The sequence below is a fragment of the Petromyzon marinus genome, chromosome 9 (genome assembly GCF_048934315.1).
Source record: "Petromyzon marinus isolate PM22_M1 ecotype Great Lakes invasive population chromosome 9, UKy_Petmar_22M1.pri1.0, whole genome shotgun sequence".
Taxonomy (NCBI): Eukaryota; Metazoa; Chordata; class Hyperoartia; order Petromyzontiformes; family Petromyzontidae; genus Petromyzon; species Petromyzon marinus.
The window spans coordinates 14,351,279-14,364,804 of NC_133675.1; the positions used below are offsets into that span (position 1 = coordinate 14,351,279).

A 13,526-nucleotide genomic window follows, 5' to 3' on the forward strand; every position below is an offset into this window, starting at 1 on the left:
ACCCAAATAATATGAAAATAAATAAAATAACTTACATTCATCAAGCTTGGGCCGAGGCAGTAAAAACAACATGAAACAGACCGAGAGCACACGAAGAGAACACCCAGGCAGTGGTAGTCCCTCAGTAATCTTGGGAGTGGCAGGCGTAGGGGAAACGTGCCCGAGTCTGTGTCCAGGCGGAGATGGAGCGAATTAAACCAAGACGCGTGTAGGAAGCCCGATGATGGATCGTTGCATCGCCAGACGTAACAATCCTTTAACTTCAATTAAATCACTTTCATGCGACGATTTGTGTTTGTTATTGTTGTTCCGTGCAGAACCATTGGTGACCAGGCTGAGGCCATCAATTCGCGAATCTTGAGAACCCTGTTCAGAGAATCTCTTATCGAGCGCTCTCCAGTGGAGGCTCATCCAACGGCATCGGGGTAAGAAAACAAAATGCAGGACTGGGCCTTTGACCCCTGCGTCACCTTTACATTCAACTACAACTACACATGCTTGCATTGACGTGCAATATGTCGAAACAAATACGTCTGTTTAGGAATTTATTGAGGAAAGGAAGACTCGAACGTGGACATTTTGTTGAAATAAACATAATTTATTGTAACTTTAATGTGACATCAATTGAGCGTTGGTGATAGAACCTTTTTACAAAATAGGTCATATTACAGCATACTATTATACACACACACAGCTTCATGAAGATAATATTTAGTTGGTATATTTTTGTATGCAGGAATACTGTATGAAGCATAGTTGGTATTTACGGTTTGAGCTGCAAAAGCAAAGTGGCATTTGCAGGATAAATAGCAAAGCACCAGAAGTGGAAAGGTGATCTGATAACACCTGGACATGTACCACCATTAAATATTGAAATGGACAACTTACCAAGTGCCTACTCTTCTCTATGCAAATGAATTAATTAACACTAAATACTAGTAGCCACCACTTGCCAATAGCCTTACACAGTGGTGGAGCACAGGTCAGCTTTAAGAACAGGTATTTTGTGAATGACACAACTTACGAGCAATAATGATGGGAACTTTTACCGCCATGCCATAATTGTGGATTTATTCATTGTTCCCGTGGCCATCATCATCATCATCAACAAAAATCAAGTACTGTTAAATCTACATTCTCTTTAAAATTAAGTAGAGTGCATTTCCTGGCAATCGTCATTGCACCATATTCAGGATTTCAATCACAGTTTACGGTACGTGGTTTTCTGTTGCAGGCCAGCATTGTTACCGTGACCAGATTACCCAGTTGTATAAGACTCAAAGTTAACACAGTCTTTCGCGACCAATATGTTGCGGGTTTACTCTCCAACACACAAGCGGTGTGCTGCACTATTCACGAATTGGAACGTTTTGTTTACGTGACAAACTTTACTAATTGGCTGTGTCGGGTAGTGGCGGGTTCAATGACATTTATATTTATGCGATCCAACCCAACAAAAACCTCTATTATGCATTTTGTATAAAACTGCATATGCAAAATAATTGTGATTCGTTTAACTGTAATTCATTGTTTATTTGCTCGGGAGGCCTAATAAATATACCGTATTAATCTAGAGTTATATTGATTAAGCATATAATAAATGCTAATTTCATACCGTATTGTGTTTGGATTGACTGCAGCACACAAAGGCGCTATAGTGATATCACAGTGCGTGTGTATATACCGTCCTGTCAGCTTTACAGCACACGGTGCTTTGGTATTTTACCTATAGATCTAATTTGGCAATGCTAGGAGCTTTATACATTAATTGTCTAGCAAGCAGACTTTTTAACTATATCACATATATTTTTTTTATTTTTCAGTGCTCACGTGTGCTATCTCTTCATCGATTTAAATACGTTATAGTAATCATACACACTTGAAAATAACTGTTATGTTCGTAACAGTAATGCATTGCAATAGCTTCTGGGAGAGACTTCCTGAAACATGTTTATAAGAGTGCATGCGCCCAGACTAGATATTTCCCTTGTCAGTACCGCAACAGGTGGCATAACTTGAAGAGGTTTCAATTTATATGTGGCCAACAACAGAGAATGTGAAAACCACTCGAAATTAGTTGGGGTAAAATAAAAAAATAAACTCTCATTAGCCTTATGAATACATCGGTACAACAGAAGTGCTACCTTCAGGTGCTGCCAATTTATACTCTGGCCCATGGACTATAAGTAGCAGTGGCCTAATGTTTGAAGAGTACAGTATCTTCAATCTGAGAAGAAGTTACGTGCCGATTTTTCAAACAGCCCTGTATGATGCATTTCTAGCGAGCAATAGCAAATCTCAGGATATTTTTTTTAAAGTACATCCACACACATCTGTATTACTGTATCTACTGAACCTGAATATCCAATAAACAATTGTGTTTTTTTTTAATCAGACGTGCAGTTTTCGATCATTCTCCACGATGTGGCGGTGCCAATTACGGCACTGATCATATAGTCCAGACACAGCAACTAATGGCAGTATGACCGTTAAAACTATACAGGAAACACCACAACAGTATGCACATGTGATATGTAATCGCCGATTCTCGGTGGAGATCTGCATGGTTTCTATGTCCTATCGAGTGACAGCAGAAGCAGCGTTAGCATTTTATTGCTTCGAGTGCACAGTGAATAGCCATCGTCAGCCTCCCAATGCAAACAAATTTGCATGTTTCTGTACTGCAAGAACCTTTATATGTCTGCTATTAAACACTGCAATTACAATGGAGCACAGACCATTCAACTCCGATCCTTGCTCTTTTCTCGAAATTCATGAGATGTATTTGCACAAGTGTCTGTGACGTGTCGGTCACAAATTATCGGTATGATCGGCTGGGTTTGGTGATGAACTTCGATCAGCTTTTGGTCCCCCTGGTTGTTTTGGGTGCATCTTGGATGGTGTGAATGGGTCCCCGTAGAGCAAAGAGTAGGTGACAGTACAGCAAATAGGGTGGTGATCAAAAGATGCAGAGTTTGATTAGTATCTCGTTATGTGTGGGCTCTTTACATGCACTCTGGTTTCCTTCCATACACAAGGACACTCCAAGAGAGAACTCTGCCCAAACATCCAATAGCAGAACCACCCATGAGTGAGGCCCTCCTGGGAAAAAAAATTGTCTAGATTTGTATATTGTACTTTACATTTGACGTGCATTTGAAAAAAAATGATTTTAATAATGTAAAAACATATGCACCGACGATGAATGAGGAATACAGTTTGATGTTAAAGAAAACCAAACACTTCCTCCCAGGGAGGATATGGCGACACGTTCCTGTGCGACACGGCAAACCGATACTTGTTTACAGTGTCAGGTTTCACACACGCGCTTCTTTATAACGAGACAGGGAGGGCTAGCAAGCACAGTCCATGTGCGTGTGTTCAGCGATCTGGGTCTATCTTACTCGTCGGTGCGACATGCGTTATTGTAAGGGCCCCGTGGCTGTCGAAAGCCCGCGAGCGATTCTCAGCGCAACTTCAACACAAATCAAAAGTGGCCGGTGGAAATCCAGCAGTAGTCATCATCACTTCAGGCTTCGAACATCTTTAGACCTCTGCCATTGCTGAAGGGTATTTTTTTTTGCCGTACATAATTCGGATTTATTTTTGTAGTACTGGCTCTTGAAGGATGTGGCCTCCATGCCTCTTGAAGTCTGTGGTCTGCATGCGAAATGTGTACAATCTAACCTGCAATGGCATGCGAGTGTGTCTCAGCAGTTATTCCATTGTAGCAGACAAGGGATGCAATTGCAGTTGAATTTTTTTTCAATAAAAATGTTTTAGAGCACTCAGCTCTCATAAGTGAAAGCTCTTAATAGCTATGCACACAAAATAATGTATCACAATACCGTACACATCATTGACATCCTGGGTTTTTGGCAAGCTTACCAATCAATTCCAATTCTTAGCCCAAAGCAATGGAGGACAGTTCCAAGAGCACAGGACCCTATGAATGAATTACCACTGACCTATGTCCAATGAATGTGAAGCAGACTTACAACCCACTGCCGCGCGACATTCCCACGCACAAACCGTTCAGCTGCCTACACTCACACGCTGTTGGGTAACATTCAATTGCAGCCACAAATGTACTTTGTATCCATTTCAGTCGATATCATCAGGGTTGAGGCCAAGGCCTATCTCTGCCCAATTTGAATCAATACATGATGGAATCGTACACGCTCAGAATGTGCGACGCAACGGATGTTTGGGGCCTAATCATTTTACACTTCCTCAACTACTTGTAAACCATTGCACAATGCTCCTGTAACGTTATACTGAATCGAAAATTGAACTGTATCTGCACTTGCAGCTATGCCTCCAGCTGTATTGGCAGCCTGCATTTCCCATTAAATAGGTTATTTAGGGGATAAGGGATAAAATTACATTTAGTAAATTGTTGTTTAGCCGCCAGGTAAATAAGTAAAAATTTGCAATCGGTTTTGGCTGCAATTTTCAGGATTAAGATTGTGGTTAACGCTTATTTGTAATATTTGAGTGTGCCTAAAATAAAGGACATTCATGGATTCATACGATGTTTGAATATCACCATCTAGTGGCCAATCTAGAGAATGCCCGATTTTGCCTTGATGCCAGCATTCAAGTAAGTTATGTGATATTGTTGCCAATACATCTGGCAAAATGGACTTAAAATAACACTTATGCAAAATAATTATACACGAATTAGTCATAATTATAGTAGCAGCATCAAGGCGAGCCAAGATGAGCCGTCAAACAGGGGATTTCAAGTGTGGAATCTCTTCCTGCTATATCCTAATAAAAAAAAAACCTCATCAAACAGTGAAGCATTGTTATGATTGTTCCAAGACTAAACGTGGGACTGTAAATGTGCTTATCCAGGTAGCACAATAACTATTACCAGCATGAGTACCAACATCTTTATATTTAAAATCTGTTGCATTCTTTAAAACGATTTTGTCGGTACTGTCCATCGTGTGTGTGTGTATCATGCTGTTGGTAGGGATTGGACCATGTTATCATGCTCATTGGTGGATACAAGGAATGCGACTACCATCACCATTAATGCTGTTCTACGAGACCAACATAGCTCGATTGATATACAAAAATATGGGGAAATGACCACCGTCAATTCTCTTCCTGTAACTAATGTACACTTTGCATTTCAAATGTTTTACGTCAATCGAGCCTGTGTGTTTTTGCAACACCTTGCATTGTGTTCAACGCTAACATAACACAGTTAAAATAATCTGAACAAAAATAATTATTAAAACATAATAAATCCAATAATGAAGTTAAAATGGAAGTCCTTATTTTAACCAGACCACATATTCCGTGTTTTGCTTTCATGAAAACATTTGATACTTAAAAAAATATTTAAGACTTTACATTTTTCGACCGTGTTATTTTCAGTGTTAATTACATGTTGGAACTGCAGGTTACATGATGCAGCATTTTAACTATACATGATATTTTCTCCTTACAAACCCTCGTCATAACTCGTAGTGACATGGTGGACATGGTTACACTCGGTTAAGAGAAGGAAATACAGCGGTGGGGAATAATTTTAATTGTAAGTAGAATGAACGATCGATAACTCACATTGCATTGTATAATTAAAAAAAAAGTTAAACAATTAAAAAAAAGTTAAATTATACAAATGTTCTCGGCTTAATGCATCAGTGGCAAAATACCGTGGCTGGACAATTGGCCAGATTGTCTTAAAATCAGCTGTATGGCAATGTCCATGCAAGGAAATGCCACGAAATCTCTATTGCAAGACACACGACAAACAAAAGGGCAGGTACAAAGAGACTTTACAGACATTCCATCGCCTCCAAAATGGTCCCACACTGTTTGAGCACAAATCAAACTTTATTTTCTTCATGTTCGACGACGAATCGAACCGTTGAAGCAGGCTGCTGTGCTCGGCTATTCTTGCCAAACAAGCTTCCGGAACCGGTCTTAACTTGGCAGGCATCAACGTTTAAAACTGTTAAATCATTGAGAGATGGTCGTTTTTTTCGTCTTCTTTTTTTTGCGTTATGTTTTTTTAACTTGGTATACGAAATCCAATGAAAGCACTGGAGTACAAAATAGTCATGGACAGAAGTTTATCTTCCCAGTGTTGGTTTTCATGCAGGTTTTTGTTTTTCCCCTCCTCCTCCTCTAAATGTTTTACTTCTCAGCAGAAAAAAGTAATTCGTGGGAGAACCCGTTCAGCACGCAGGGTTATATGATGTGCTCAAAAAGATGCATGGACTGCATGATGCTGTCATCCTGAAGAGAAACAACGCAGAAGCACTCGTTAACAGCAGAATTGAGCCTGAATAGTGCTTTGACGGGTGACCACCGTGAAAATAAAATAGGTGCAAGCGACATTGTCGTCGGCAGCAGAGGGCAGTGCAACATAATAGATTGTTCTGTGCTCCTCCGCTTTCCACACTGCACCAACCCGCAGTACACCGGGTGAAGTTGGTCAAATAACCCTCACGGCCTCGTCCAGCAGTCGACAAAAGGGCTCTACGCATCATGACGGACGGTGCATCGCGGGAAATGGAAATGCGTTTAACAGAATTGGTCATTTTATATTTACAGATGGCAATCGAAACTGCAGCGACCCACCGTAGAATGTGAAGATCGTAAAATTGGCTCGACTTTTTTTTAATTCGCATTTTTTTTTTTTAGAAATAGAGGACTTTGAACGTTATTCTAAAGTCTCTTCCACGTCGACAGTGCGCGCCTTCGTTTCAGTGTAATTTCTCACAGCTCAGATGCGGTGATAAGTGTGTGACGTGTGGGTAAAGTCTCTCACCGTTTTACAAGTGTCCATGAACTCATCTATTGTAACAACTCCATCTTTGTTTTTGTCCATTTTCTGAAAAAGAAGATAGTGTATCTCATAGCAGAAAGAAATCACAGTGATAAAAAAAATGTTGATTTCAAATGAACACCTATTGCTTATGCTATTCATCATTTTTGGTAAAATAAACACAAGCAAATGTAAAAAAAAACACAGCCAGATCTCTAAAACGCTGCACATAGTGGCGGCCAGCGCTAGTGGAAGGGGTGATGATCTTGATCAAGATGTGGTGAAGAGGAGCAGAGATGTAAAAACATGGGGGCAGGTATTGATGGTAGGGACAACGAGTCAGACAGACAACTCGTCAAAGACAGGAAACACAAAATATGTTAAGCCTGAACCTGAGGAAGGGGAGAGAATCAGTTATATCGATGAACAAGGGGAGAGAATCCCATTCTTAGGAGACAACAAAGCAGAAGGAGTAGCCTCCCACAGTTTGAAAGTTGACGATAAGTTTAACTTAAGATGCCTTTGTTGCTGGAGTGGATGTGTGTAAACAGTGACAGAGATAGGAGGGAGGTTGTTGCAAGACTGTGTATGATCTTATAAACAATGAAGGTGATCTTGTCGTCTTTTCTGAATTAAATTTGGAGCCTGTGGAGTGATTTGAGCATTCGCGATATACAAGCCCATTTGCTGATGCAAGTCAGAAGTATGGCGGTGGCATTTGAGATGATCTGAAGTTTTGCGGTGGGGGATTTAAGAAAGCCGTGGAGGAGACGGGTGAGAAGTAGCAAAGGCATCAATGAGGGTTCATAGCAGCAGACGGGGTAAGGAAATTGCGGATGTGGGAAATTATGCAGAGGGAGCCTTGTAGAGTTGACGGATGTCAGACGATAAAGCGAATTTTGGATCATCCGTGCCATCAAGGTTATGAAATTCTTAGTGAGATTATTGTTACATGTCATAACACTGAATACTCGGTGTTGGGTCGTGACAAGGGGGCGATTTCTTGTGCCAATTAAGAGGACATCGGTTAAGGAACGAAGTTCAATATTTACATGGAGAAAGTAGACATGATCCAGGTTGAGATGGAGTCAAGACAGCAGAGATGACAGAGTAATCAGGAAATAATTGTGATAGGCAAAGAACCATATTCATACTTGTAGTCGAGGTGGATGGAGTGTTGGACAGGATTAAACACATCACTGAGGTCTATAAGATTGAGGATGTAGAGAGAACTACAGTGCAGAATCAGAATATGTATTTATACTGGAGGAATCCGATGAGCTATCAAGCAATTTTCACAGATGTCTAGTCAAAACTAGTAAGCACGTTACAACAAACAGAAAAAGATAATTGGTTATCTATAATAGGGCTCATAATGAAGGTTTTTGGGTTAGATCGCGTTATTTATAAATGTGTCGTAACCCTCCACCATCCGACACGGCCAAACAGTAAAAAAATGTGTCACATTTACAAAGGACAAATAATTCACTACTTTAGCCCTCTCTTCACTCTTCAACACACCGGTGGGCTAAAGTAGTGAATTATTTGTCCTTTGTAAACGTGACACATTTTTACTGTTTGGCCATGTCGGGTGGTGGAGGGTTACGACACATTTATAAATAGCGCGGTCTAACCCAAAAACCTTTATTATGAAAAATATTGGTCGCGAAAGCCTACGTGTTAAACATAATAGGGCTGTTTAAAAAAAAATGGAGACAAGATCAGAAAGAGTAAAGCCGTGGAAAAAAATAGGCTATTAGAGAGGATGTGGGTGATGTGTGTACGTTTAACTTCTTTCGCACCGTACATAGTCAACCGTGCTAATCGGCGGTGATGCAGCTTTGCAGGATATTTCACAGGAAAGGGACAATGGAGATATGGCAGTAGCTTTGTGGGGTATCAGGATTCATGGATCTTTCTTTCGGATGGGATGGTAATAATGGTTGGCTTGAGGACTAGAGGAACAGTACCAGAGGAAATGTAGGAATTCACAAATGCAGTAATGGAGTGGACTATGGTGGTCAAGTATTGAGCGATAAACATGTTAGGCATAAGATTAAGGTTGGCAATGGACGTTTTTAAATTATGCCTACGAGTCACTCACTAAATATTTGCTCAAAAAAAGTAACAAGCGAATTCATTTATGCATGCGTAACGGGGACAATTTGAATCAAATGTTATAGCTAAAAGAGGTTCTTTAAAGCGCTCACCTGGAAGAACTTTTCAACATGTTCTAGTGGTGCTTCATCTTGCACAGCAGGGTGCGTGTATTTCCCCATCATGTCATAAATGGATCTCATGATGTCCAGCATTTCCTATAAAACAATAACGAGCAGAGAACGATGTGACGGCGTTGTAAACATTCACGTGGGTGCCTTCTGCGCCGGGGAGTATGCGGCGGTTGTGGTCGAGGTAGCATTGTGCTGCACTGACGTCCTTGTTGGAGAGTTTAGTCAAAGTAAAAGGAAAAAAAATGTATTTGCTCCAACTAAAACAAGTTTATCAATCGAGTCGGTACCCCCGTGTGAGCCATGCAACGTGGTGCATTACTTTATGAAATGCGGGGGTGAGAAGTGACCTCACGGTAGCTAGTCCACTGCGCTGTAAACCCGGAATCCTGAGCTCGATTCCAGGCTGCAGCTAACATGAGTAGCGAGTAATATCTGAACTCGATCAACGGACCCTCCATCCACCAACCCTCCACTGATCAGCGTGGTAAAGTACGATCAACCCCCATGGCCGATGCCCTGATATGGGGTGCTGCTCATCTCGGATCCTATTTTGTACGCTTATCTGTGCATTTTCTGAATTTTATACATGGACATTGGACAATTGGACAATAAAGGACGGATGAAGATGAGTTTCACTGTACGTAACAACAAATACAACATATTAACTCAATTTGGATGAAGAACCTTTAAAAGGATGAATATTACTATTTTGGTGTTCTTTCAATTCTATTTTTTTATTTTTATTTTACTTAACCAGGTAAGGCACACTGACCTATATAGCTCTTTTTTGAGAAACGACCTGGCCACAACTGATAGCTGATCGAAGTGGCTTATCATCTGGAAATGTAAAGCAGCCAATTAGTCTAAATGCACGTTTCTAAAATGTGGGAAAAACGGGAAGGCCACGGATAAAAATCCACGTGACGACAGGGAGAACGCGCAAACTCCAAATATACAGCAGCAGGCGTCAGTGTCGGGGTCAAACCCACAACCTCCTGTCTACCAGGCGAGGTAGTTAACATCTCGCCACCGTGACGACATTCAAATGGCATGCTCGTGTAAACAGTGCGAAAGAATTTCAACATACATACATACAAAGGTTGAACGTGTTTCCTAACCTCCTTGGTGATGTAGCCATCCTTGTTGATGTCGTAGAGGTTGAAGGCCCAGTAGAGCTTCTCATTGATGGTGCCTCTCAGCAGCACGGACAGGCCCATCACAAAGTCCTGGACAACAATACTCGAGGAATTAGAAAGCCAAGCAAACTCAAACCTCAACCTCTATCTAAATACAGCTGTTTACAAAGTGAAGCGTGCGGCAGTATTGTGACGGATCCAATTATCCCCGCTCCACAAAAATAAATGATTTCATTTAAAAAAAATAAACAAACGTATGCTGTACTTTTTGTTTTTTTTCGGTAAAGTCACGTAGGTAAAATAAAATGAGAACAATTAAATCACGACGTTTCGGAGGCAACACAAGCTTCCGTCTTCAGGTGGAACAGTCACGGCAGAATATCTGTGTTAAGTGCACAGTTCCGAGACGACTTGGATTATATATATAGGTCGGGGGGGAGGGAGGAGCCAGAAAGGGACGTGGGTGGGTGGGAGGGCTGAGTTAAGCCGCCTTTTGTTAAACTGCACAAAAGCGGATAAACAACCCTTTTGTTATGCTGCAGGGGGGTTTTCGGGGGAGGCGATGCAAGACATCAAGTGAAGAACAATTTTTTGAAACCTAAAATGAAAACTACGAAAATGGCTGTAAAATTATAAGGAAGCTAACGTTTGACATACAACCACTGAGAAGTGGAAATGGCTGTACAATTAAAAGGCAGCTAACGTTTGACTTGACTTATAACATCTTCCCAGTGGTTGCTCAATTTGAAACCATCTTCTCGGTTGAAGTTGTGTCTATGTTTGTATATCTGGATAGCTTCATGAACAAATCTTTGGTAATAACCGGGACGTTTGCAGAGAACTTTGGTATCAGAGAACACAATGTCATGAGAACCCGCTGTATTGAAGCAATGATCAACCACGGCCGAAAAATTCGTTCTGCCGTGTTTCAAATCCGATTTGTGCTCGCGGATTCGGTCAGAAATATGTCGTTTCGTCTCCCCGATATAGCAGTCACCGCAGGTACAACTAAATTTGTAAACACTGGGGTACTCTAAGTCAGGGATGACATCCTTCACGGATGGGATCAGATCACGGATTTTGTATACTGTATTGTACTGGACCTGGATCTTGTGTTTGTTAAGAATTTTGGAAATCTTTTTAGTAACGCATGCTATGTATGGTAACGTGATGATTTTGATCAGTCTCAAGTGGTTATTTCAGTATGGTAGGAGAGACAGCTTGGCGGATGGTACGGTCAGAGTATCCGTTCATCTTGAGGGCCAGATGTATATGTTTTAATTCACTGGGCAGGTGGTGTTGGTCCGAAATGCAATGGGCCCTATGGTATAACGTTTTGATGAGAGAGTTATTTTGAGTCGGGTGGTGGTGGGACTCAGGCTTCAAGTAGGAGTCCGTGTGGGTGGACTTCCTGTAAACAGAATGTCCCAAAGATCCATCAGTCCTCCTCTCAAACAGAACATCCAAGAATGGCAGCTTGACATCTTTCTCCACTTCCATGGTGAATTTGATGGATGGGTGTCTGGATTTAATGTGGTCTAGGAAATGGTTCAATGCTGGGAGGCCATGTGGCCAAATGACGAAAGTGTCATCCACATATCTCTTCCATAGGGAAGGGCGAAGGGTGGATGTTTGGATGGCGTCTGATTCAAATTTCTCCATGAAAACATTGGCTATCACTGGTGACAAGGGGGAGCCCATAGGGGTACCTTCATTTTGTTTGTAGAAGGTGCCACTCCAAGTAAAGTAGGTGTTGGTGAGGCAGTGCCTAGCCAGCACAGGTACCTCTGGGTTCAGTCCATGTTGGACCAAATCTTCAATTATTGTTATGGTATCAGGTACTGGGACGTTGGTGAACAGAGATACCACATCAAAGCTGACGAGGATATCGTCAGGAGATAGTACAATAACTCAGCCCTCCCACCCACCCACGTCCCTTTCTGACCCCCCCCCCCCGACCTATATATAATCCAAGTCGTCTCGGAACTGTTCACTTGACACAGATATTCTGCTGCGACTGTTCCACCTGAAGACAGAAGCTTGTGTTGCCTCCGAAACGTCATGATTTAATTGTTCTCTTTTATTTTATTTACCTACGTGACTTTACCGAAAAAAACAAAAAGTATGAATCCTTGCAGTCACGAAAGCTTCAAATCTAAAAACATATGCTGTATTTAAAGATGGTGCATTTGTCTATCAATCAGTGTGATTCGCGTAACGCTAAAAGACTGTGTGAGCAGCAATAATAGGATTATAGATGTTGACTTCTCCACAAACACACCCCGTAGCTTTGATTTAAAAATAATTATACACTATGTTGCCCACTCGAAATGAAGGACGTGGGCAGTTGCTCCAAATCGAGGGCAAACACATTTATTGTGGTAATCTGTAAAATCCAACAGCACGTGTGTCACACACGGCAATCCTAAACCGAGTCGCCATTAACCACGTGACTGGTGTATAGGTCAGGTCACTCAATAACCCTGCCAGACACCCACAGGCCCAACTCAGTATCGCTTGCCGGTGTACACACGTGCATTTATGTACCGCACAGCACATAATGACCTTCACAAAACCACACTTTATTCCATTGCTGCACGAGGAAATACATATTTAAAAGAGTGGTCCATTCCTAATGTGCCACACTAATGACCAACAACAGTGGATTGCCAAAGGGCTGTAAATTATGATAAACATGTTTTATCATTATATGGTAGTGTTTTGTATCAATACACTGCCGTATTGCAAGTGTGTCACAACACGGCACTTGCATTCTACAGTACTGTATTTGCTTTTTATTAACGTGCAAACCAGTGTAGTGCGAGACGAATATATTTCTTTAATTGCAATGGCTTAATGACACGGGAGCTGGTTTTGGTTGATTTCCGACTTGTCTCTATCACGGGTCAAGCGTGCACAGCTAGAAATAAAATCCAGGTCTACAGGCCCACAAGCATGGCTCCCTGCGTTGTGCATACAATTTGCGATTTGAAGACCATATTGAGTCACTGCTATAATCAAATTTTAAAAATATATGTTGAGGAGTAAACAATGATTTGCGACACAAAACTTCATCTATATCTTATCTTCTCAAATAAAAAAAGGATAAAAATATGACTTTGCATTTTTGTTCATGCATAATGTAAGAATGCAGGATATCTCTTTAAATACAAGTGATTCCATTATGTTTCTTATTAAGCGAGGTCCATATTATATCTCAGCCACATGGTGGTCTATAGCCATCCTCAGAAAGCTTACTTAGTTATATGACTTGCAGGTCACAGATAAACTCAAAGATCCAGCTTAGGTCTTATCTCCATGTGGTATTTGAGACCCGGGGCTCACACCCATATCGCTTAATCTGCTGCA

General features: G+C 41.2%; 1 protein-coding gene across 8 annotated transcripts in view; it reads right to left on the reverse strand.

Moving 5' to 3' along the window:
* Positions 1-577: 577 nt before the first annotated feature.
* The window catches only part of LOC116940471 (Kv channel-interacting protein 4-like), a 390,068-nt gene continuing 377,119 nt past the window's right edge, over positions 578-13,526 (reverse strand). For all 8 annotated transcript variants that reach the window (XM_032950349.2, XM_076065926.1, XM_032950355.2 and 5 more), the window contains 4 exons: positions 10,140-10,247; positions 9,001-9,105; positions 6,794-6,856; positions 578-6,258 (listed from right to left, as the gene is read on the reverse strand). In XM_032950349.2, coding sequence (XP_032806240.1) covers positions 6,211-6,258; positions 6,794-6,856; positions 9,001-9,105; positions 10,140-10,247 — 324 coding nt within the window. In that variant the 3' untranslated portion in view covers positions 578-6,210. The remainder of the gene's footprint in view (positions 6,259-6,793; positions 6,857-9,000; positions 9,106-10,139; positions 10,248-13,526) is intronic.